At 46.3% G+C, this 25923-nt stretch overlaps 1 protein-coding gene across 1 annotated transcript in view; it reads right to left on the bottom strand.

The window, feature by feature from the left end:
* Positions 1 to 25036, bottom strand: part of LOC104408837 (neuronal growth regulator 1) — a gene marked incomplete at both ends in the record, with an annotated part of 31383 nt that extends 6347 nt beyond the window's left edge. The window contains one exon of the mRNA XM_010018560.1: positions 24905 to 25036. Coding sequence (XP_010016862.1) covers positions 24905 to 25036 — 132 coding nt within the window. The remainder of the gene's footprint in view (positions 1 to 24904) is intronic.
* Positions 25037 to 25923: the final 887 nt, after the last annotated feature.

Here is a 25923-nt window from a genome sequence, read left to right as displayed (position 1 = left end):
CTTATCCCAGCCTGGTTTGTGTTGGAAGGGAACTTAAAGCTCCTCCAGCTCCAACCCCTGCCCCGGGCAGGGACACCTTCCACTAGAGCAGGTTGCTCCAAGCCCCTGTGTCCAACCTGGACTTGAACACTGCCAGGGATGGGGCAGCCACAGCTTCTCTGGGCACCCTGTGCCAGCGCCTCAGCACCCTCACAGGGAAGAGCTTCTGCCTCAGAGCTCATCTCAGTCTCCCCTCTGGCAGCTTCAAGTCTTCTGCAAACGCCCCATAAACCCCATTAGTCTCTGACAGCCTTTGTGCTCTTGTTTTGCATATTAAAAGAACAAACTTACCTTTGCAATTATGATCCAACCACAAGTACCATATAACAGCGTGACTTTTCCACCATTGCAATGGATACAGAGTTGTGTCAGTAAATCTATTTTGTCTTTTTAAATAGCAAACACCGTAAATAGCAATAAACATCTTAAACATAGAACTACAGATACAAACACAGATAAAAAGTGATTGTCAGTTTTTCCCGTTGCCAGCAAAAGGCAACTGTTAGCTGAAAATACACCAGAACAAATTCCTCAGGAAAGATTACCAAAGGAAAGACTGAACAACAATTGCTTCTCCCTGGAATTTCTTTTACATCTTCTGGTTTTCAACAATAATTTATGTGCATCATAAAAGCGCCATAAAAACCAAACCACAGATCTTGTAAATAACAATCTGTTTATTTTTTCCCGAGCAGTTTTCCAGATGTTGCTTTAAGGTGTTTATGCACATATAAAATGCTGACTGCCTCTCAGCTGCTTCTTCCACCCCCTCTCCCATTGCTCACGTTAAGAGACCATAATGTTTTATGGGAAGCAGCCACAGTAAAGAAGCCTCAGAGATGTGAGGAGCAGTGTGACAGCCAAGTTCCTGGCCTGGATGGGTCAGGGCCATTGCACACCCATCCATCACCAACACCACCCGTGGCTGCTGTTCCAGATGTGTTGGACATGGCACAGGAATCCAGCTGTTACAGCCAGGGCAAGCAAACATGAACTCCCAGCACCACATAAGGATGTTCTGGGCGGGATTAAACAGAGAACTGGTTCTTTCTTGCCCGTTGCTCACACCCTGCCCCAAGTCAAGCAGACAGACAGACTACAAGCTCCCACAGCCAGCAAACACACCTCTGCCTTCAACTTTCTCTTCCACGGTTACATCAAACCAGTCCATGAAGTTATGACCTTTCAACCAGTAACATGAACATCTCAAGCAGATAGTAAACACATAACTGATTTGTACAACCACTTCTCCATAAGCTGCATAGGAAAAACATCAGACGTATTTGTTACTCCATAAAAATCACAATGACACATAAAGCTTACTCCTTCCTGAGAAGTGAAGCACTTTGTGCAGCCAAGACCTTCAAAGAATAACTTTGAGTGAGACTGATGACATGAAGAGCTGTGAACAGGTCACATTTTGCCTTTGCTCCTGCAGCACCGTGTGGCACCACCACCTCCTCAGAGCACAGCAAAGCTTGTGGATCAGCTTTGGAAAGAGTAACAACTAAAAATGTCCAAGATGAGACACACAAAAGCAAAACTCATGTGAGATAAACAATACAAAAGCATTGGCTGAATGATGATGGGCTCCTCCAGCTCCAACCCCTGCCACGGGCAGGGACACCTTCCACTAGAGCAGGTTGCTCCAAGCCCCTGTGTCCAACCTGGCCTTGAACACTGCCAGGGATGGGGCAGCCACAGCTTCTCTGGGCACCCTGTGCCAGCGCCTCAGCACCCTCACAGGGAAGAGCTTCTGCCTCAGAGCTCATCTCGATCTCCCCTCTGGCAGGTTCAAGCCATTGCCCTTGTTCTGTCCCTACAACCTTTTTCCAAAGCCCCTCTCCAGCTTTCTTTCAGCCCTCTTTATCCACACGTCTCTCCATCACTGTGCAGTGGCTCCCTGGAAAGATTTGTAGTAAGAAACTTTTTTTCCTCCACTATTCCAAGGAAGTGAAAACATTTGGTGGGTTTTTTCTAATTCGGAGGGGGCAGGATTACTAGCAAACCCCCTGAGTTTGGAATGAACCTACCACGCTGTGTGCACACTGCTCAGAGAACACTGAATCCTCAAGAGCTGAGCAGAAAGAGCAAATAAAAGACCAGCAAAGGCCTGAGTCATGTAGAAGGTTCTTGTCTAAAAAGTACCACCTTCCTGCTCCTCAGTGGGACCTGCTCACCTTTTGCTGGGTGTTCTGTGGGATTTGGGGGACTTTTGACATTGTTTGGTTTGCTTTGGCTGTTTGCTTTTTAAATAAATCACTGCTAATAAATGCATAACTTAAATAATCCATAAAAACGTACAGCTTGCCAATGCTTTGTGCGGCAGGAGCCCCAGGCACCGCGCTCCCAGTGCAGCTGGGAAGGGGATGTTGGCTGGATCCCAGCTACAAATCGTGATTCCAGGCTTTGCTGTCTGCTGAGACCAAGGTTTGTTTGGGAAATATTGGAAAACCTCGGAAGGTTTTTTAGATCTCCCTTTCTGAAGGATTTCAGCTTCTCTTTGTTCACAATAAACCTAAAAATCAATATTCCCTTCTCTAGGAAATCCCCGGTTAATGCTAGGATGAAAACAGAAACCAAGGGCAGCTTGGAGTCACCGTTCTCTCAGATTTCCCCTTGTCAGGTCGTTTCCTTGTTTGCAATAGAAAGACAAACTGTGGTGCAGGCACATTTCTGGTGCACTGATTAGCTACATGCTGAGACCAAAACCATCAGCCCCTACTGCTCACATCAGTGTGGAAGACTCTGTAACTCCGGATGAAATTCCACACCTAAATACCTGCTGCTCTCGGAGCCAAGGTTTGCTTTGGAAAGGGACGGAGACATGGGAAATGATTTTCAGGTCTCCACTACTTCATATTGAGTTTTGACGTTCTCCCATGTGGTCATTTAAAGACTCATTTTAGAGAAGACATTTGTGGTTTGCTCTTGCTGCTGTCAGTCGTGCTGCAGAGATCTGCTTGCTTGTGCTGCTGGGGCTGCACGTGTGGGCTCCTGTGTCAAAAGATTCTGAGGCTGTACCAGTGAGCAGGGATACTTTACTGATCAAAATACACGTCCTTTTGTAAGAGGAAAGCTCATGTATTATGTTAACAAGTGCTCACAAGGTTTGGCTTAATCCTGCCTTCACTGTTAGCCAATATACACTGGTTGAGATCTCACCTCAATCTCCCCTCTGGCAGGTTCAAGCCATTCCCCTTGTCCTGCCCCTACGTCCCTTGTCCAAAGCCCCTCTCCAGGTTTCCTGGAGCCCCTTTAGGCACTGGAGCTGCTCTAAGGTGTCCCCTTCAGGAGCCTTCTCTCCTCCAGGCTGGAGAAGAGTTCCTATGGCTGCTTAGGGAATCAGCAGCAAGGAGAGATTCTGGCCATCTAGGAAAACTTTTTCATTCAGGAGTTTAATAAGGATGACTTAAACAATTACAGAACATCATTTGGCATCATTACTGATGCAGCCCTGCTCCATTTGGCTGACGGATCAAACAGATGCTAGCAGAAGTCCTGAGTGGGCAGCAGAAGGCAAGGGATAGATACAGATGGACACAAGCTTGAAGACCTGATGGAAGTTTAAAAAGGTAAAAAGAAACAACAGCTTTAATACATCATAAATAAAGTAATAACAGCTGGGAAAACAGTGGGAAAACTAGATAAATGTTCAAGATTCAACACAAAAGAATCCAAGGCCAAAGGGAGGTGTGGGCAGGCAAGGCTTCAGCAAGCCTTCCCTCCAGCTTGGAAGGTTTTCCCTTCCACAAGTTAGATGGGAAGAGATTCCAGTCATGTTGCAGAGACACCAACGTGCTTCTGTGTGCATGCAGACCACTTCAGTATAAATAACAGTAATGAACACACACATGAGCAAGAGAATAACAACTGGTCTCCAAGGCATAGAGCATCAGTGGAGAGGGAAGCACTTACCTGGAAGATCCTACAGGAGGGAGGGATGAAGGGGACGAGAGCCATAGAGCTCCCAAAGGGAGGGCACTTAACAGAAAAGTCACTGCTCTGATAGAAGACGTAAGTAAGTTGTAACAGTGATGTTAACATGAGAACCTCTCATAAGACTCATTATAAATGTATTCATCATTTTTATATCTCCTAAATAATAGTTAGATAAAATCACCAAGAAAAAGATATGATTCTACGTATGTGTTTGCAGTACCAGGCTTTAGTGACGCACGTTTGTAGGTTTACTCTCCCTGTGGCAGATCCTCATTCCATCCTCTCCCACAGCTCATCCCTGCAGAGCAGAGCACTTAAAATAAATGCTTAATTTCTGACTTGAAAATAAATTACTGGAACTTGTTCATATCAATTTCTCGAAGATGTGTAAGTGCTTTGCTAGGAAAGGCTTTTTCAAGTGGGTGCTCAGAGGCTCAGCTTAACTGGAGTTATACTAATGCCCTTTCACGTCTCTCCCTACATGAAATGGCTCAGAAGGTAAAGCTGTTTTTGACCCAAAATGCGTACTTATTACTCCAATGAAATACATATTTATGTGTCCTCATGAGAGGGACAGGAGATATGTTCAAGGCCAGGCTGGACACAGGGGCTTGGAGCAACCTGCTCTAGTGGAAGGTGTCCCTGCCCGGGGCAGGGCGCTGGGACTGGAGGAGCTTTAAGGTCCTTTCCAACCCAAACCATTCCATGAAAAGCACCCTGGGGACAGGAGCACAACACAGCATAAGCAAGAACACTGATGGAACAGCTGAGTTGTTCCTGTACCACAACCAAATACAACGCTCTTGGTGCATTGTGAGAGCCTCAGGGTGGACCCGTTGGAAATCTGGTGATAGATGAGCAGCACATCGAGTGCATACGCACGCTCCGATACGTGCACATCCTCTTTCATCTGAGTGAAGCAATTGAAGTGTCAACAAATACCCCTGTTAAAGTCTCATACGAGGGTGCTGAGTGCTCACTGCACTCCATCTCTCTCACAGCGTGTTAATGAAGAAGATGTGAAAATGATCATCTTCACTCTATAATTACTTTCTGCTCAGCTGATATCCCCAACATGTTTGCATGAGTCAGGCGCTTGTGCTGGGAAACCAAATTGTACAACTTCTGCTCCATCCCAAAGTGATGCAGAGCTCTTCTGAATCTGCTTTCCCACCCAAATATTTTCATCTTGCTGGTAAATGTCTAAAGGAACAGTTAAAACAATGCGTGCAGCACCGGAAGCTGCAGAGAAGCTCCAGCTAGAACAGGTTTCTTTCTTTACTGCTTTAATGAGCTTCGGGACTCTCATGCACATTAGTTATGTTGCCCTAATTACTCATTATAATTCTAATGTGCATTTTATATTTAATTACAATGCTTATAAAGATTCGGTATGGACAGTAAATTATTATAACTAGCATGTGCATAATGATTATGAGCTGAATTTATTAACTTTTACACTAGCATTCGGGGCTGGCAACTTCCAATTTCACCTTTGTGATTAACCATATTGTCTGACTGCACGAACGGTTTTGGGGGCATTAATTGGAAATGCCAAAAAAAAGAGTCTTCTCTTTCTGCTGATTTTCATCAGATTTTAATTTGGCATCTTAACGTAGCCTTTTGTTAGGGAAATTGCTCTCTGGTGTGTAAGATAAAGACTTCCAGGTAAGAGAACAGGTTTTCTGAGATCTCTTTTCTGCCTCAGAAAACCAGATATGAGCAATATCCAAATATATTAATTTTTTTATATATATATACACAAACACACATAGAGTTTTACCAACAAAGTAACAAATCTTTACAAGGAATCAGCACCACTGGTACTTTACATGAGTAAAATGGTTTCCAATACTCTACATTATTTAATTTCTCTAACTTATTCAGAGCACCAGCCCTACCTACTCCCAACCTAATGGAGTGGTTTAAGAAGTGCCTCTTCATATCAGAAACTTCACCAGTGTGTGGCAACATTCGAGACATGCCTTTAACAGCCACTGGGCTGAGTAACTTAATAAGCTCATTTTTTCCATCTTTTCTTGATGACTTATCAAAACCCACTGAATTCAGTGGGATCTTGATGTGTTTATGTGCATTTATATGCGAACACACAAGGTACCAGCAGGAATTCAGTTCAGCTCCTGCATTTCTAGATGTAACCCAGCATGCTTTGCCCTTTCCTAGTCAGGCTTTAACTTCTCAGAACAATCTATTTAAATATTGATTTATTAAGCAATCCCGTAAACACCTTGTACCAGCCATCAGAAAACAGTCTCAAGCATTCCCTGTGTGTATTCTGGCACATGGCAGGGTGCAGCAGAGCATCTCCCTAAGCTCTGTCTAACGATCGCATTGTAACAGGCTATCAAAATCCCTGGCTGCTGTGCAAGTCAGGTTTTGGCACAGAAAACCTCCTAGTGTCGAGAGGAAAGCTTAAAATCCACGGGTAATTGTGTGGAAGAAATAAAGAACAATCAGTAACACAAAATAATACTTAATATATAATAGGCCAGACGAGAGGAATTCTAAACAATGGGATTTATGAGTATTTGAGTGATAAGGAGAAGAAAGAAGAGGAAAAAAGTTGACAAAACCTCCAAACCAGCAAAGAGAACAAACATCTCTGAGGAGCTACATATGAAAGCACAAGCTAGTGCACAGCAGAAGGGCTGCTTTGTTTTACTGCCCATTACATTTCATCTTCCTGCTTCATCTATTTAATCCACCTGGTTTCCAACAATGTATTTTTCTAATCATGTTCCCTTTAAGGTATCTTTGTAAGTGTCTTTTATCCCCTGTTATAGGAGTTTGCACTAGTGTGGGGGGACAAACTCTTTGAGAAGCTCAGTCACATCATCCATGGAGTGGGCAGCCGCAGGATCCACATCCCAGGGTCAGTGGCTGGTGGTACCCATGGTGACCACACAGATGTGTATCTGTGCACCAAAAAGAAGTGTGACCAGCAGGTCGAAGGTGATCCTGCTCTTGTGAGACCCCACTTGCAGCACTGGGTGCAGTTCTGGTGTCCCCAGCATAAAGAAGGACACGGAGCTGTTGGAGCAAGTCCAGAGGAGGCCACAAGGATGATGAGTGGCTGGAGCAGCTCCCGTATGAAGACAGGCTGAGAAAGTTGGGGCTGTGCAGCCTGGAGAAGAGAAGCTGCGTGGAGAGCTCAGAGCAGCTTGGGGAGAACAGCCAGGTCAGGAGCGTCTCGTATCAGCGTTTATCCAACAGCATCACACCCGCCCTTTCCACAGGCGTAACTGAAACCACAATGAGCAAACATGAAACAAATCCGGCATTTGCATACAAGAGTTGGTGGTAATTTAGAAGGAACAGATGCACAAAACATAAATAGGGCTGTAAATGTTTGGAGTTTGGTGGTGTTTGATACGATGGAGTTGGTTTAAATCTTTCATTGGCCAGCAAGGCTGGATTCAAATGTAACTGAAGTCCAAGTCTTTGTATTGACTTCAGTGGGCTTTGAACGAGCCCAGAAAGAGCTGCAATAAAAGGATTTCAGTTCTCAGAACCAAAAAAGTTAAAAACCCCATGATTTAAAAGAGCCAAAATACAACACAGACAGCTCTTGCCATGCAACCCCTCCTTTTAGACACTCTTCTCCAGCTGCAGTTTCAGGGAGAAGCTGTCATTGATACTTCCTCATCAGCACAGCATGGCCAAGCAGCTGTAATGACCCAAGGTGAAAGAACAAACTTCTATGGCTCATGGCATATAACACGCTATCGCCAGGAGCCAGCAGACCCACTGAGGGTCCCTTTTGAAATATATGCAGGGGATCAATTAGAAAAGGGTTTAAAACTTCCAGTGTTTTATGCAGGGAGATTGAGAGGGACACCTTCCGAGTCCTGACGCTGCGCCCGCTGTGGAGAGGGGGAAGTGTGCTTGCAGGGGGGTAGGTGACACCCAGGCACCAGTGGGCAATGGCTGCAGTGGGTGCAGGTCTCCTGCCAGAGCCTGAGCCAAGTGCTGCAGGGCCTCAGCGGTGGATAACAGAGCACAACACCCCAAATGAGCCCTGTGCACACGCTGGCTGGGGGACTCCAAGAAGAAGAGCATCTCTCTGAAGTTCAGGAGAGCATCTCTCCCAGCAGAAGGCATCTCTGAGGTTACCTTTGCCCACGCAGCAGGCAAATGGGTCTAACTGTCATTCCCTTTTCCCATTAGCTGTATTAAGTTAGGTTTGTCCATGTGTTGAGAGGGATCACGGGGCTCCACACAGGCAGTGAGGAAAGCCCAGCGATGGGGAGATCTGCTCTGAAGGGCAGGGCAGCAGCTCCTCACCTAACAACTGGCAGGCTTGAGTAGTGGGAAAGACAAGTATTTTACTCCATGCAGGCTTGCTGCTTAGTACTGCAGTGCTCCGTGTACAGGAACAAACGTGCACCTCCGGGTAACGCTGAGCTACCTCGGGAAAGGAATGTTTCCGTGTGGGACAGGAGCACCAGCACGATAGGACATGCTGGATAGGAAGAAGGATGATACGCTGTCATCCCTGTTTGCCTAGGGAGCTGGGCATCCCACCCTAGGCAGGCTCAGCAGCTTCCCTAACAGGGACTCACGCTGGGAAACCTCCCTCTTCCATCAGTTTCTACCGGCAAAGTTTCCTCACAGTTAACGTGCCATCACACTCTGCTGCAGTTCCTTCATCTCAGCAAGTTATTCAAATGTGAGTGGGGAGGTTAAAGGGGAGAAACGAGTAGCAGCATCCCGGAGTGGTACTAAGGAGTGAGGAGGAGGAAAGGGGATGCTTTCATACATCTGATGCAAATCCAGAAGGAAGAGTTGGCTGGGAGCCTGGGCGTGAACAAACATGAGTGCTTTTACTTTGCTATTTCTCTCCCCCTAAGGAAGATAAAAGCAATGGACTTCAACAAATTCCAAGAAATACTAAGAAGATCTTTTGGCAGTAAAGCTGAGGATAAAGTGAATTAAAGCAAGCTGGTAGTTTTCCAAGGAAAGAAAGTTTGGAACCAAAATACAAAATGTCCCAGAGCAGGTCATCAATGCAGCAAGATACCTGCGAGTCCCACTGGAGCTCACCCAGGAAACCAGCAACACAAAAGGGGCAAGGCAGGAGTGAGCAATCAAGGGCAATGAGAAACCACACCAGACATACAGCGTCAGTCCTAAAGGAAGAACTAACCCCGCTGCTCAGTACCACCCTCTGTGGTGCCCACACCACTGAGACCCCCGTGCAGTGGGTTTCTGCACCACCACCCCTGTAGCTTGACCCTACCCAAAACACAACACAACCACCAACCAAAACCCTGAACACTGGACCCAGAACAAAGCCTGGGGAGCCACCTCCCCTTGGCCTGGCAAGGAGCCCTGGGATGAAAACAGATTTGGATCCTCACCACAAATGGTTTTTCTCATCCATGTTTCTCACACTTGCACCTGGAAGTGCCACATGTCAAAAGCTGATGAACTTCAACACATGACATCTGCCTTCCCTGATGATACATGGGGATTAGCGCGACAACGTGATCTGTTGTTGATGAATCTGTGGTAGCTGTTACCCTCCTCGGGTTATCCCCCAGGTACGAACACAGCTTGTAACAGTTCCAGCACGTGTCTGGAGGCTGGAGACACGCCAGGCAACTGCCAATTCCTTCCAAACAACAGGCACCTGGGGCTTTGGTTCCCAGGAGCTTGCCCAGCCTTTCCAAGGTCTCCAAAATAACAGTTTCATCATCGGTTGCTTTGGTGAAGTTTATTTACCTCATCTGATGATTTGAGACAACAATTCACTTACAAAACCCCAGCCTGGTTTGTGTTGGGAGGAACCTTAAAGCTCCTCCAGCTCCAACCCCTGCCCCGGGCAGGGACACCTTCCACTGGAACAGGTTGTTCCAAGCCCCTGTGTCCAAGCTGGCCTTGGACACTGCCAGGGATGGGGCAGCCACAGCTTCTCTGGGCACCCTGTGCCTCAGCTCCCTCACAGTGTGAAGAAAGAAGGCTGGGTTTTATCTATTGTGGGTTAAGCTTTATTTATCTACTCTTGGCATAGAGTCCTGGAGGCTCACGAGTGACCAACCTTCCCTCCTTCTGAGACGGTGGAGCAGAAAAGCAGGAGGAGGCATCTGACAGTGGCAGTGCTGGGAAAAGAAACCAGTATCTCCAGAGATGCTCAGCAGATGCATAACCTAGTGCAAACCACCTACTTTAAGGGGCACCAGCGCAGTCTTAGCTCAAGTACCAGAAGTTCAGAAAAGTGAAAGGAATTGGGATTAGTGGAGGAGGAAAGGACCATTTACTAGGGACACAGTGCATCACTAAACATGCAGGAGGGGAGAAAAGAGGAATAAGCTCTTCCCTGCCTCTGAGCAAGCAATAATCAACCACAATTGAAGCAGGAGAGGTACTGGTCTGGCAAGGTATTGCTAGAAGAGATTGGTTATGGAGACTGTCCAGGTGCTCTTTCTCTGGTTTAGTTCTAAAATAAAGGGTGACAGTTCAAATACCAGGATATGCATCTGGAAAGGAGCATCAGCCTGGCTCAAATCTGGGTGGTCTTCAGGATCCTGGAATCTGATGCTATTAAGCATCAGAACAGTTCCTATAACAGCAAATTCCTCTGCTCATTTCCATAGAGATACCAGAGCTGTGGTTAAGGTTATCCACCATTTTTCAACACAATGAGCTAAAAAAAGGAATTCCACTCTTCTCAGCTTGCAGTAGTGATGAAATCTGCAGGTTCCTGCTTAAGTACAAAAATGAGGTAAGTACTGAAGCTGGATTTGGAATTCAAAAATAATTCAAAAGACAGAAGCAGAACTTTTCTGCAGCAAACTTATCAGATGCACCTTGGATCTGATTTGATATATTCCACATCCATAACAAAGTAGCTAGGTGAACTCACCAAAATGATATTTCTAAGGACAGAACTCATTACTACTGTATAATAAATGGAAGCATAAGTCAGAGTTAGCACTGAACAGATTGTTTGGGGTTGCAAAGACAGCAGCTGTCACAGCTTGACAGCTTTCTTGTTAGTGAATCAGCTTTACTGACAGTCTTTTTGATTGAAAACCACTGTTCGCTGACAGTGTGTTATAGCTGATATACATATGTACTTCATGAAGAATGAGAAAGAGCCAGAAAAGGTCTACAAGCTATTGCTCTATATTAAAAAGAAGTGAAGTTTGCATAAAGGGTTTCTGGGTTCCTCCTCAGTAATCTGTGGCAGATACGAGTTGATAGAAACAGGACAATCTAAACTGATCTGTGACAAGCACACACGTAGAGTCCAAAGTGGGGTTTTAGCTGAAAGCAGTAAAGCCACAGAAACATGAGCTGCTTTCAAACACTCTAAGGACAAGTTTGTGTGTCTGACAACAAAGCAAAGAAGTTACGGAAATAAACCTCAGTACTACTCTAAGAGGGGTTTCCCAGCCCTCCTGCCAGCCCAAAGGGATCTGCCAGAGGAGATACGGCCGTATCAACTAAAACCACCCTGTTTCCTTTGAGCCACATTTTACTTTTCCTTTTATACACTCTGCTGGTGTTAATGGTTTCGATCGGCAGCTCCATGATAAAGGGAGCATCGGTTTCTGCTTCCAGCAGCATGGTCAATATACCTGTGTAAAAACACCACTGCTGCTCCCCAGCACAGGCTTCTTTGGGTGAACACAGCACCTGCTTTGCCATGGAATCATAGAATTATTAGGGTTGGAAAAGACCTTAAGATCATCTAGTTCCAACCCCCTTGCCATGGCCATGTCCTCTTCAAACGCATATGATTGGCATCCTTAGGGCACCAGAGGATGTGACGAAGGTATTGCACTAGGGAAAATCACCATCAAAATCATAGAATAGTTTGAGCTGAAGGGACCTTAAAGCTCCTCCAGCCCCAACCCCTGCCCCGGGCAGGGACACCTTCCACTAGAGCAGGTTGCTCCAAGCCCCTGTGTCCAACCTGGCCTTGAACACTGCCAGGGATGGGGCAGCCACAGCTTCTCTGGGCACCCTGTGCCAGCGCCTCAGCACCCTCACAGGGAAGAGCTTCTGCCTAAAAGTTCATCTAAACAGCACACGCCAAAAAAATAAGAGGCATTTACCAACACCAGAGGAGTCCAGGGCTTTGCAGTTTGCCCCTGATAATCACCTAATATTCTTGTTACAACTGCTTATTTCCAAAGAATGGCACATATTGCTCAAGAAGAGACTATACATTGTACATCAACATTTGGATGTGGACCTGAACTTTACATGAGAAGTCTGGAATACTGGGATATCCCCCCTTAAAACATTTAGTTGGTTCATTGAAGAACTTCTTCTTGAGATTCTCTTTTGCCATTAATAATTCCAGTGGTAGAAGTAGCAAGCACCCGAGCGATGATGCATTTGCTATGAAACAGAATTCTGTTCAAAATACAAGTAGTTCATTTTGAAATGACTGTTTCTGATTTTGAGAGCTGAATTCCTCCAGTCTAGAAATGACTACAGTGATCTGGGTACACAGAGTGCAACAGGGATCAAAGCACCTGAAGAAATATGGCCCATAACATTACTGGTACCTGGGTAGCAGCAGCAGCAGCGAGCTCTGCCGTGCCCGAAGGCATCAGAGCTTTCACCACAAAAGCTTGGCTTTGCTCTGCAGCTCTGAGGTCTAAAAAAGGTCACAGTAGCCTCAAAACAGTTTGTTTTTATTTGAGAGGAGGCAGCAAATACGAAGAGAACCAGCTTTATGAATTATAATGCCTGGAGAATGATGTTGGCAATTTTTCCTTTCTTCTGCATCAGCGGCACTGCTTTGTTTTAAACTATAAAAGCTGAAATATCAATTCTCAAAGCTCCCCTAGCTCAGATCTAGTGCCTGCACCACACGCTTGCTAACAACCACCAAACTGCAAAAGTTATTAAACCCCAATTTAGCAATCCCACTGGGGACAGAGACTTGTAGCAATATCATTACAGACTTATCAGGGGCTGGATGTCTTGTTGAAATGCCGAGTGCAGTCAGGGTAGGAGCCCATGGGGATGTTTCAGCTGTACCCACACACCCACAAGTTCTTGGAATCACAGACTAGTTTGCGTTAGAAGGGATTTTAAAGCTCCTCCAGCTCCAACCCCTGCCCCGGGCAGGGACACCTTCCACTAGAGCAGGTTGCTCCAAGCCCCTTTGTCCAACCTGGCCTTGAAGATTTCTGGTAAACACATTTCTTTTGCAGGACTATTTCAAAGCAGCAGTGGCTGCTGCAGGGAAAAATGAATAAAGACAAATAACCAAGCGAGTTCTGCAAGACTGACACACTGTTCAGACTGGTCTTTTCACAACCCCAGTTGTACGCAAACCCCTTTTAGACTATCACCTCAGAGGCACCTTGCATACAGTGGACAAGGAAGACATTCTTGGACCAAATGTGACAAGGAATACTACAATTATTAGGAGAGATATTGCTTTCCAGTGTGTTGACTATTAGGAGAAATATCTTAAGTAATTGTTTTTGCTGAAGAGCAATCTGGGCAAGTGAACACTCCTGGAAGCTGAAGAGCTCTCCATTAATTTTGGCTCCAGTTTGGAGTCTAGCACAGCCTGCTTTTTACTTCAAATTGCTTCTTCAAATGCAGAAGCTCTTTAGAGGAGAGTCATCTTCTAGTAAGACTTCAATTTCCCTGCACTGTACTTTAGTGGCATTTAAAGTGGGATCGCCTGGAGGCTGAAGAGCCAGCCCTAGCTCAGAGCTGGGGGAAAGCACTCCCTCCATACAGGGCTGACTGCCCAGGAGGGCTCTTCCCATCCACTCAAACTCCTCATCCCGCAGAGCGGCACGTTCCAGGGGAGGCATTAACACCCACCTGCAGATGTGAAGTTTTAGCACCTCTGAAGATGACAGGGAGCCACACATGGACCATGCAGGGAGCCAGCCCATGAGAGGAACACAGTCCAGCTCCTCCTGATGCCAAGAGAAAGCTGCAGGAAAGGCAGCTTCACCAGAGGTGGATGCACCAAGGTGGCCAGAACCTGACTGCCAACTTGTTTTGACTTTAAAATGACAGCACAAGTGGAAAAAAATACTCAAAAGCTGTAAGAGAAAATGTTTGATTGATGTTTTTATGCATGAATTCATAATGTGGTCCTCACACTTCCACCAGCAACATGAAGCCTTTACCTTGTGCCTTTGCAACAACTATCAACAATATATCGACAATACTTTTCACCAATATTAGGAGTGCATGTCATGGATGCTCTACTATTTGTTACAGCACAGCCCAGAGGTGCATGAACAACAAACTGCATTTACTGATATACCTTAATTATATAATATGTGGACCTGTAACTACTGGCAGAGTGTAAATATGTGCAAATCAGTAATTTTTATTCAAAGGACTTGTTTTCCCAGGGATGGGGAACAGAGATTACTTTCAAATGGGCAATCATGGCAGTCCTCAGAATTAACCACAAGTGACAAACAATCAGCACCCACTGGCTTCTGAAACAATAAAGTCCAGATCTGAACAACAGAAACAATCTTCTAATGGCTGGATCAGACATGCTGCTTCGCAAGAAAACAGAGCTTGAAAAGGGGTTTGTTTGCACATGCTGTAATAGCCCTTTACTTCCTCAGTGTGGTTCACAGACCAGTGTTGGAGACACTCTTCACATAGTGAAGGGAGAACCCGGGGTGGTTTTTAGTGGTTTAAGCTGTTGCCAAAAGCTGGGCCACGCAGCAGCAATGCTTCTGTTACACTGGAACATCATGTCCTCTTCCACTGAAGGAGCCAAGCTGCATCCTTGTCATGCAGCCCCATATGCCATGGGTCAACCTGCGAGCTTCATGGAGAGAAGCAACAGCTCACTCCACAGGCTGCTTCCCTCCCACGTCTGCAGTGCACCACTGGCAAGCACAGGGTGCAGCTCCCCCTGCCCAGATAATGATAGTTATAATAATAAGTAACAATAATACAATCACTTGGCAGTGCGAAGCAGAGATTTTTCCTTAAGAAGATGAAAAGTGTCCTCAACTGTTGGCAAGTTATCCCAAGTACTAATACTCCAACTTCTTCAAATACAAGCCCTCGTTTCATCTTGCCAAAGCCCTTGATTATGTGCTGTGGCAGCAGAATGCCATCTACATGAAGGAACATTATAATCAACTTTGTCACGCTTCAATATGAGCAGCGCTTTTCAGAAATAAGCAGTAACTGCTCCGTGGTTTGCAGAACCTAATAGTCAACTATTGCACCACAGCAAGAAATCAATGTTAATTCTGGAGCCAAATTACACTCGAGTCACAAACTTGAACTGTATTGTTTTAATCTCTCTTCTGAAATGTTAATAAAAATACCCAAAGGACATAAAATGACAAACATTGCTTTCAGAAGAGGCTTCTTTCCCCATCAGTGGGAAGGAAGAGATTTTCTTCCAACCAACTACATTCTTTCTCCACCCCAGCAGCTGAGGTGGTTTTAGATATATCACCAGTTTTCACTGAAATGGTTTGTTTTTCATTAAGTGTGACTATGAGATTGGACATCATATAATGCATACGAGTGATCTCGGTGATGAGAATCGCTTACTAATCGAGTTGATAAGAATGTAAATGTTGACCTTGAATCCTAAAGTCCTAACGTTGGCCAAAAATAACCCAAAACCCTCCCAAAAGTAGGAAAACCGATTACATTGTGCACATCAAAAGCTCCATTTTAACAGCAGAAAATTCTTCAAAGATCTTTATCTTACACAAAAAAACCCCAACCTGTTCCTATTTGCAGTGGTTTCACCTGGAATATTTGACTTGCAGCTCCTCATCTGGACGGCTGGACCCAAAGACAAGCTCTGCTATTATTGATTTAAAGCATGATCAAAGTTTTCATCTCGGCTGTGCTAGCATCTAATCTCCTTTAGCTGGAGTGGGTGGCTTTGTACTCTCACAGATTTTACCCACCAATATAGAAACTTATTACAGTGTTATTTCTTTGCCCTCGGCTGCGCACTACGTGCTGCAGGAACGATGGCCTCTCCATCATTCCTCTGAAGGCCTCCCTACATCTTTTTAATTCAAATAGTAACTCAGATGTAAAAGTTATGACGACTGAACTAGAACATCTGTACAACACAGAGTCTGATATTTGGAATTAGGTTAATATTTAACAACAGCAGGAAAAACAAGTCAAGAGAAAGATTTAACGTGCTGACACATGAAGCTCCACACCTGACCTGCCTGCTCTGCAGAGTGCCAACGCACCCTTCAACTCTCCAGCTTTCTTGTCAGCCCCCTTTGAGAACTGCAAGGCAGCTGTAACTTTAGTCTTTTGTGACGGTTCTCAGGTGAAAAAGGTGAGGGGAGGACACTGTCCATTCCCCAGGTCTGTGGCAGGTAGGACAAAACAAAAGGGGACCAATCCTCACAGCTGCCTTCCCAAAGAAACCAGAAAATACGTGGGAAATGACACAGCCTGGAGTCATGCTTTGGACACAGCTTATGCCTGGCCAGGGTCATCTCTTACTCTTGCAGATTGAGCCATTGTGTGAGCCCATGGGGTGCACCAGCATGACCCTCACCCACACTTCAACAGAGCAAGGTCTCATTCTGGAAAGCTCCCACTGCAATAAACCTGCTGACCCATTAACAGAACCAAATATGAACCAGCAGTCAGACTTCCAGGGGTCCCCAGGGTGACTTAGAAGCCAAAACCCTCATTTTTGGATGGTAACCTGAGAATTTAGGAGCGCGTGTTTCATGGAAGCCAGTGAACCACACTCCAGAGTGCTTTTACCTTTGCAGAGTGTGATTTTGGTACTTCGGGAGGGTGTTGCAAGGTTCAATCTTCCAATGCACATGTACCTCCCGAATCAGTCGGTGGGAATTCTGGCTGCAAATTGCTCTCCATCATCACAATATGGGGAAATACGTTGTGATTAAGAGAGACTGACCTACACGATGCAGCTTTAAATGTGTGAATTTCAGACAGATGGAGAAAGTCAACCACTGCAACACCAAGATAAGGCCTTTCAGTTCCACGGTCCAATATGAACATACAACTTCATCTTATGTGGGTGCAATCCTGCTTGAAGGGTTGGCATGACTGAATTTGCACGACACAAATGACGCTGTAAAGAAAACCAGTGATTTCCCCACAGTTCTGTTCAGGGAACTGGGTTTAACTGGTTTAAAAGAAAAACAACTTTGTAATTGGTTGGAAGAGTCCTCACCAAGAGGAAACATTTTTGATGAGGTTTCAAGTCCTCTGAGGCTGTGAGATGCAGCACCCTTGACTGCAGGTGCTATTGTGAACTTCTGGTACACTAGACAAGGTGGCTGTTCCTTCTCTAGCTGGCTGTCAAACAGCACTGCAGAAACAAAGACTTTCTCAGACGCATACAACTGCTCAATACATTGTCCATGCTGTCTGAAATGAAACCAAAACTGATGTTGCACTTAGGGATCGAAATACATTTATATTCCTCCAACAAAATGACGCCTGGTCTCCTAAAGCCAATGCTGACCATCACCTCCCCAATCCTAAATTTCACCAGGGATGTAACCATGAAGCTGCACATCTGTGGCTATTAAAAATTGAAAGAATCAGAGTTATTTATTTATGCTTAAGCTGAAGGCCCATTCCTCCTCTCTTAGAAGTGGGAATTTAAAGTACATATTGCTCCAAATCATTTCATACTGAAGTAGAGGAGAACTACCGAGATCTTCAGAAAATATTTGGGCCTTCTCTTTTTATTTAATGACCATTCACCTTGATTGAGGAAAGTTTTCTTTGCTGAACCCAAAACACACTTGTCATTGAATGGTTTTCCCTCAGCAACAGTTTATAGCAAGATGCTTCCTGGGAGAATAAAGTCACAGCAACGTGTCCAGGTATCAGGAGCCCCAACAAACACCAAAGTCCTCTCATGCTTTTCCCCATTAGGTTTAATGTTACAGATATAATTAGGATAGAGTGGCTTGTACAGTATGTCTGATTTCAAAGTAAAATCAGAGTATTATGCATAATATTATGCAAAGCACCATAGCAACAGTAAGGCAGACTTCTAAGAAATGCTAATGAGTTCAGCTGTTCTGCACAAACCCTAACCTGTCCAAGCAAAGCCAAAGCCAGGACTTAACATTCCTACAAGAAACTCACACATTCCTTCCATTAAAAACAACAAACACACCAAACCCACAGCATAAAGTGTCTCATCAAACCATCACAGCAGGAAGCGCACGAGCAGCATTGTTCCAAACACACAATTTGACCAATTCAGTGACTACAATTAATGGGTTTATATTTCATTTAAGGCAAGGAAAGAATAATGCAGCAAGTACTGGAATAAACCAAAGTGATACAAAACCAACTGCCAAAGGAACTCCAAAAACATAGTCAAAAATGAATTCAAGAGCTCCTGGAAGACCAGGGCAGGTGCCTAATGCTGCCTTCATAAGCCTCTTTCAGGAAAGGAGAGCACAAGAGGAGCCAGGGAATTACAAGCCAGTCCGTTTATCTCCAATCCCCATAAAAAAGCTGTTCAAGCAATCAAAGATGTGAAAGCAGCTGGAAGATAACAGGATGAGCAATCACCAAGAGGTTTGTAAGAATAGATGGTGTCAGGTCATCAGTTCCTGCACAGAGCAGGGGCCAGCAGCAGATACCGCAGCTTAACTGCAGCATTTCACCATGGCTCCCATGCATGAGCAATCTGGGCTTGGCTTAAAGCTCCCTCCACGTGAGCGTGTGTTGTCTGCAGGCTTTGCTCAGGGTCTGCTGCCCTGGCTGCTCGCTCAGACATCACTCCTGGGCCTGCTGCTGGTGGGGTTTTCATTAAAATCATTGTCAGAGAACCCTGGAACAGGTAAAATATAGAGAAAATGGTGTGAAACCAAACAGGAGCAAGTTCAACACTTGGGATTCATCAGCTGGTAAAGAGGAAAGCCAGGTCACCAGGGCTGCCCAGCTGCAGTGTCCTGCTCGCAGGGAAAGCAAGTCCCCTAGCCACAGACAGGCACCAAAATAATCCCTCCACAGCAACCCAACACCTCATCCTAGCTCAGGTTTAAATCCCTTCTTTAAGAAAGCCCTTCCCTGGCACCAAGCGATCTGCAGGAAAGGAACATTCAGTCAATCCCTTTGAAAACATGACCCAAAAATAAAGATGAGCTAAATTAGGGCTGGTGACCGTAAGGAGGTGAACATGGAGAGCACAAGTCTGCTGCTTCCAAAGAGATCTAAAGGCAAGACCCCAATCCTCAGAGCAATTTTGCGAGGTGGTTTTACATTAGTCACTGTGACAAATGTACAGTGAAAGACTATGACCACGAGTATGTTGCCCATGGAGCTGCCATCCCTGGAGACACCTTATGGAGAGCCTGGGCAAACATCTACTGGCAACACTGCTTCAGGGGCACAGCTTACACTCTTAACACGGTTTTTACAGATTATCCTATAATCCATTCACTTCCATCTTCCATTTTCAGTATTTTCAAGATCTAATGGACTATACCTGTGCAAAGAGATGCTGTTGGAAGCTGACATGGCTCAACATCTACAACAGTATGAGTTATCCTTACACTGTTTGTATTTACCATCTCCAAAACCTGGCGGAGGAGCCTCCTCCTGTGCAGACTGTGGCGATCAGAGGCAGGAGAGCTGCTGCACCTTGAGACCAGGCTGCACTAGACATCATTTCCTACAAAGCAGCTCATGCCAGAACAACCTCCTGGGTGTCCTGGCTCAGCAGTGAAGGCCTGTCCTCCCCCCTGTGCTGCCAGGAAGACCCCAAGCTAGCCAAGACAACATCCCCTGCAGGACCAGACCACCCCAGCACTCCCAGTGCCAAGTAGGCACCTTCAGCACAGGAACTGTAATTTTCACCTCCCTGGTAAGCCTGGCTGAACTTGGCCTTCAATTTGCAGCATTGTGGGGTTCATAAAAGTTGGAATTAAATTATTGCCTTTTAATTTCAACTGAATGGCATTTTTCTCCCTCAAAAGCCACCAGATCTTAATTCAGTAAAGTCTGCAGCATCCAGCTTTAACAGAACTCTTCAAGATACCATTACAATAAACCCAGAGCCTTAATGAATATTACCTAAAAAAAGGAATCCTGCAATACAGCTCCACTTTAAAGTGCACATTTGCTATTTACTCGGGTAGCTGACAACCTTATATAAATTAAAATGAATGCCCGTTTCTTGCTGCACACATCCCATTCTTCATCATCTCAGCACAGCCCCAACGCTTCTGCAGAGTCTCCCATTTAGCAGCTGCCTTGTACAGGTTTTAAGCACGGCACTAATAAGCCAGAGGAGAGTCAGCAAAGCAACAGCACCACACGGAGAGTTTCAGACCACCTTTCAGGCAATGTGTTCAAGTCCTGCTAATCCAGATGCGAAGTAGGGTTCAATATTATCATCTATAAATCAGTATTTGCTTTATTAAAATGTAATGGGAAATGCTAATAAGATTTACTTGCCAAATGAAATTGGATTATATCTCATCTATTTTAACTTGACCGGGCAGAGTTTTCCTTCTTCAGAAACCTGCAGCCTCAAGTGCTTTCCGGCTTTATTTTCCCCCCTGTCCCTCCTCAGAACTCAGGCAGACGAGTGCACCATAGATTCTCAGACCACTGTTTTTAAAAGGAAAATTACAGGGGACAGACACAAATTAAGTAGAAAATGCAGATTGTGCAATATGAAACTGCATAAAGAAAACCTGTAACGCCATTAGAGACAAGATCCATGTGTGGGAAGGCAGGCAGCAAGCCGGGTGTTTATGTATGGGTGGAAGCTGCCCAGCCAAGAAACTTGAAATTCAGAAAGTAATTTAAACCTGGTAATTTTCTTGTACATGCTTGGATGGCTGAACAACTGCTGGATGTGATGAATATCCATATGCAAAATTATGCTTATATCCACTGTAAGCACTCAGGGCTCATTGATACATTCTATTAACTGGGCACAATAAAACCTTGATTTATTCTACAGGTACCAGGTCTGCAGTAAAGAATGGTCCTTTAATAACAGTGGAACAGCATTAGAAGTTGTCAGAAGCAGTGGTTAAGTGATCATATCCATGCAAATGCAGCACTGGGCTGTCACCGGCCTGGGTGCTGGAGATGGTCTGTCAAAACATCACAGTATGAGACATGCTGGAGGGACACAGAGATGAAAACGGGGATTACCGAGACTGAGATGCAGCACACGATGGTCCATCAGGCAGCAAGGGTGCAAGAGCAGGAGGTGAAGCATAAGCCACACGTGCTACTTCCAAGAGTATTTTCTATCATAAGCACTACAGGTGAGAAGGGTGATGAACATTTCAATGTATATCACAGAATCCCAGCCTGGTTTGTGTTGAAGGGACCTTAAAGCTCCTCCAGTTCCAACCCCTGCCCCGGGCAGGGACACCTTCCACTAGAGCAGGTTGCTCCAAGCCCCTGTGTGCAACCTGGCCTTGAACACTGCCAGGGATGGGGCAGCCACAGCTTCTCTGGGCACCCTGTGCCAGCGCCTCAGCACCCTCACAGGGAAGAGCTTCTGCCTCAGAGCTCATCTCAATCTCCCCTCTGGCAGGTTAAAGCCATTCCCCTTGTCCTGTCCCTCCATCCCTTGTCCAAAGCCCCTCTCCAGGTCTCCTGGAGCCCCTTTAGGCCCTGGAGCTGCTCTAAGGTGTCCCCTTCAGGAGCCTTCTCTTCTCCAGCTGCCCCAGCCCAGCTCTCCCAGCCTGGCTCCAGAGCAGAGCTGCTCCAGCCCTCGCAGCATCTTCAGGGCCCTTGAAGAAAGAAGACTTAAGAACATTCAAGAGAGGAAAGTGCTCAGCACAGGATGACAGAAGGACCTGAAGGCTTCCTCTCTTTTTACACGCAATTTATATCAAATTTATTTTCAAGTTTCAGTAATAGTGACCAGCAGAGAAACCACAGCTCTCCTAAGTGTAATATTGAGCTTTTACTGATGGAAAGCTGCCCTACCCAGCCACCTCAACAGACAGCAATCAGGCATCATTCGACTCATCACATGCATGACATCCCTTTTGGACCAGGGTTGTTCACGCCAACGTGCAGGAAGCAAAGCTCAGCACCATCCGCAGCACATTCCACCCGCTCAGTGTGAGCACCGTGCCCATGGGCTGATCCCAGGCTCTCCAGCAGCACCCAGCTCCAGCATGGCCTTCTCCTGAACGCTGTGTGCTGGTTTTCTGCCTGGTCACAACGGATGAGCATCAGCAGCGGGGAGCAGATGCTGGGAGTGCTTTTGCATTGTGCATAACTGGCGAGGAGACAAGCACAGCTCCAAACAGAAGCACAGCTCCAAACAGAAGCACATTAGCAATTAGCTGACTACGACAAATCGCTCATGTACACAAGCTGCTCCATGCTGTACCCAGATCCTCGTTTCACACTGCTTCAGTTTTATTTGCCCTCCTTATTTTCTTATCTAGTTCTAAGAAATACTAAAATCAAAATACTCTGTGTACCCCCAGTGCAGACTTGGAAGTTTGCCTGCATCCGACACGGTGCCACATGCATCCTCACCGTGGCCAAGGGCACTTCCAGCTTAGCCTAGGTAGCTGAACTGGTACAGAGCTCATCTCAGACATTTTATTCAAGTATTTGCTGAGCTTGCTTGTTGCAATCTGTAACATGGTTCTTACTGTACCTTTCTGGTGTGTGGCACAGTCAAACCTGAGCAGCCCTTGCCTGTGGCGTGCACCGAACAGGAGCAGAACCTCCTGAGCTTGCGCATCCTTCACCACAGGCAGGCTGCTTCCCCCGTTATGCCCTTGGCTCACTGCTTAAGCAAAGCAAATCCCATCCCACCTGCCCCCAGCCTCTGCTGCTGGCCACATGGGAGCCACTGGTCCCATTCCCAGCTCCACAGCAAGACCTTTGCTGGCTGTGCAGACCCACAGCGGTGGCCGGTGCAGGAGCAAACCATCACTGCTCTGCTTCACCTTCCCAACACCATCAGAGTCAAACTTTCTCACCCACAAAGACAACCAACAGACTCAAACCTCAGGATAAGAAAACAGTGAACTGCAGCCAGAAAAGGTTCCAGCTTTGACATGACTTGGGGTGCAGGGCACATGTCAATGGCACATCAGCTGGGGTTGTAGTTAAGCTTGAGTTTTGGCTTTGGCCAGCTAAGTTGGTGCTTTCATCCAAACTAGGACTCTTGCACGTTATATGCTGGTTCAGAAGGAAAAGGAGACTTCATGAGTTTGCCACATAGTGCTCCTTTTTATTTCAAAACCCCAAACACCACTTCCCAACTTTTCCCTTCTTATGAGCACTACAAAGCTTCCAAGAGAGATAGTTTCACCCTTGTTAAAATCCCTGTGATATGAAATAACGCAGCTGCAGCATTTGTTTTACTGAAATTAGACTGAGCTCACAATTCCTCCTGCTCCTTATTGAAGGTTATCTACCTAACACCACAAACCATGTTGGAGTACAGATTGTGAGAGGTGTCACCCCAAACCACCCACAGCACACCCATGCCAAAGCTGCACAACTCGTTTTAATGATGATCTGCCAGTATCACCCCACTGTGCAAAAAGGAAGTCGCTTGTTCCATAGGACACCATCCACTGTGTCCACATCCCACATAGCCCCTAGTTTTCAGAGCTCTGCCTGCTTTTGGGAATTCAGCAAAGCTGATAGACGGGAACATGTCAGTGAGGGCAAAGAAGCAGTGAGACCAGTGATGGACTCTACATGAGCCTCATTGAGCTGCTCTGCAAACAAGGTTGGTACTTGTGGCTTGCAAAACAAGGGCCGATGGTCACAGCAGTGCCAGCAGCCTCTGTGACCGAGCAGCACGGAGAGCTGTCTGTGAGAGCCAGAGCATGGTCCAGCTGGGGTATGAGCACTGACCCACCACGTTCCAGGACAGCACAGACTATAAGTACGCTGGTGTCATGTAAACAAGGATAGTCCGGTCAGCTTTTGAGAGTGAGAACATCCCATAAGTGCCTGAGTAGCACAGCCAGCCCAATCAGCCACCCCCAGCCCTGCAGGGACCTGGGACAAGCAGCTTCACTGCTGCCTACAGCTTCTCAACAGGGACAGTGCCTGTGGAGGGAGACACAAAGTGACACCTTGAAGATTTGCAGCCAGTAAAGACACCACAGCAAAATTCAAACCAGAAACTGCCACAAGTTACAAGCTGGGTAATTGCACTTCACATAAAATGCAGTGTTAGAACAAACAAGAGGAATTATCCCAGTTTTCTTTCCATGTTTTTTGCATTTTGGAGGGAAAGAAAACACCATTCTGAAGGTTTCGTGTCACACCAAACACTAAAGCAAGTTCAGTCCCAGCTGGAAACACCTCCTCCCTGTGGTGGTCAGACTTGATGGGCTGTAGCAACAGGTAACAGACACCTTGGTGGTTCCTGTTGGCAGCCACCGAGGCCACCAAGTGGGGACATCACCCCAGCAGCATCCTCCTGCCCTCGCCCTGGGGAACCACACAAAACAACCTGCTGCCTCTACCAGGAGCATTTCAAACTTCCATGGTGATGCAGCACCATGTGATCACCCAAAAAGCATTTCAAGCAGCTTTTTGTCTCCCAATATTATTGCACAACCATGACAAATTAAATCAGAACCACTTCAGCCCAACCACCACGGCAGTCCTCAGGAGCTACTCAGACAATTACTCAAAAGATGTCTCCAAAACCTCCATCTCACCACCACAGTCCAGTGAGAGAACCTGCTCCAAAGCCTGCACCAACGCCACTATCCCCAGTAGACAAAAGGAGGGTTTGAACCTTAGTCCATTTTTACCTTCCTTTGGTGAGACTATACTTGTGCATCAAATAGCACAGGTCACTGCACTGACACAAACCCAACACACTACAGTTCCACCACAAGCAGCAGTTTGCTACATTAGACTTCTCAGCCACAACCCTCTTCTTCATTGGATTTAGAGGTTAAAAAACAACAGGACTTACAGTTTACTGTGACTTTTACTTTCTTCACATCTGGGACCGAGACGTCATTTTCCGCGCTGCACTCGTATTCCCCAGCCTGGTCTCTTGTAATTCCATAGATGTCCAGGTACTGCCCACTCTCAAAGGGCTTTGCTGAAATGAAATAAGCAGAGAAAGAAATCATTGGGAGCTGAGCACAAGACCCCCAAAGCCACACCAACACCCGAGCTTTGCCCCGTGCTGCAGATAACACACATCCACGTGGAACTGCTCAGGAACCCCAGCTCCAAGCCGAGCTGAAAACCCCTTCAAGCTCTTGAGGTTGACCAAGGGTCTTATCCCAGCCCTGCCCCACAGCCCAGCCTGGGAGCCTCCAAGTCAACGAGAACCACTTGCAGCTCACATGGGCTTCACAGGCGACAAGGGATGGTCCTCAGGCAAATCCTGGCCTTAAGAGCTTCAGCACCATCAGGGCTCATTGTCTGCACCTAGGCTGAGTCCTGCCCCTCCAGCACCCTACAAGCAAAGCCAGTGCTCAGGGCAGCACTGACCATGAAGAGACCAGCAGGAGCAGCTGGTGGCCCAGCACCAGGTGCCCTCACTTCCCAGGGACCATTTGACCTTGTAGCATCAACCAGCTGGAGATGAATGGTGAGGCACTGGAATAGGTTGTCCAAGGAAGTTGTGAATGCTCCAACCCTGGAGGTGTTCAAGGCCAGGCTGGACAGAGCCTTGGGCGACATAGTTTAGTGTGTGGTGTCCCTGCTCATGGCAGGGGGGTTGGAACTAGATGATCTTAAGGTCCTTTCCAACCCTAACTATTCTATGATTCTATGAATCCTGGCAAACCCCATGAGGACCTCGCACCCCAAGGGCTGCTGAAGGGAACTGGGCTCTGCCCACCTCTAATGGGTGGTGATGGGTGCATGGAGAGGGGGGGAGATACCACCTCCTACATCCTGCAGGCTTGCTCACCACACCACCCAGTGCTTATGTTTTGTGCCCTAATACACTTCTCACAATAGTAATTAAAAGTATAT

Source organism: Nestor notabilis, unplaced genomic scaffold, assembly GCF_000696875.1.
Source record: "Nestor notabilis isolate BGI_N333 unplaced genomic scaffold, ASM69687v1 scaffold8117, whole genome shotgun sequence".
Lineage (NCBI taxonomy): Eukaryota > Metazoa > Chordata > Aves > Psittaciformes > Psittacidae > Nestor > Nestor notabilis.
Note: the sequence above shows the minus strand (reverse complement) of the source record. Positions and strands in the feature narration are given on the sequence as shown.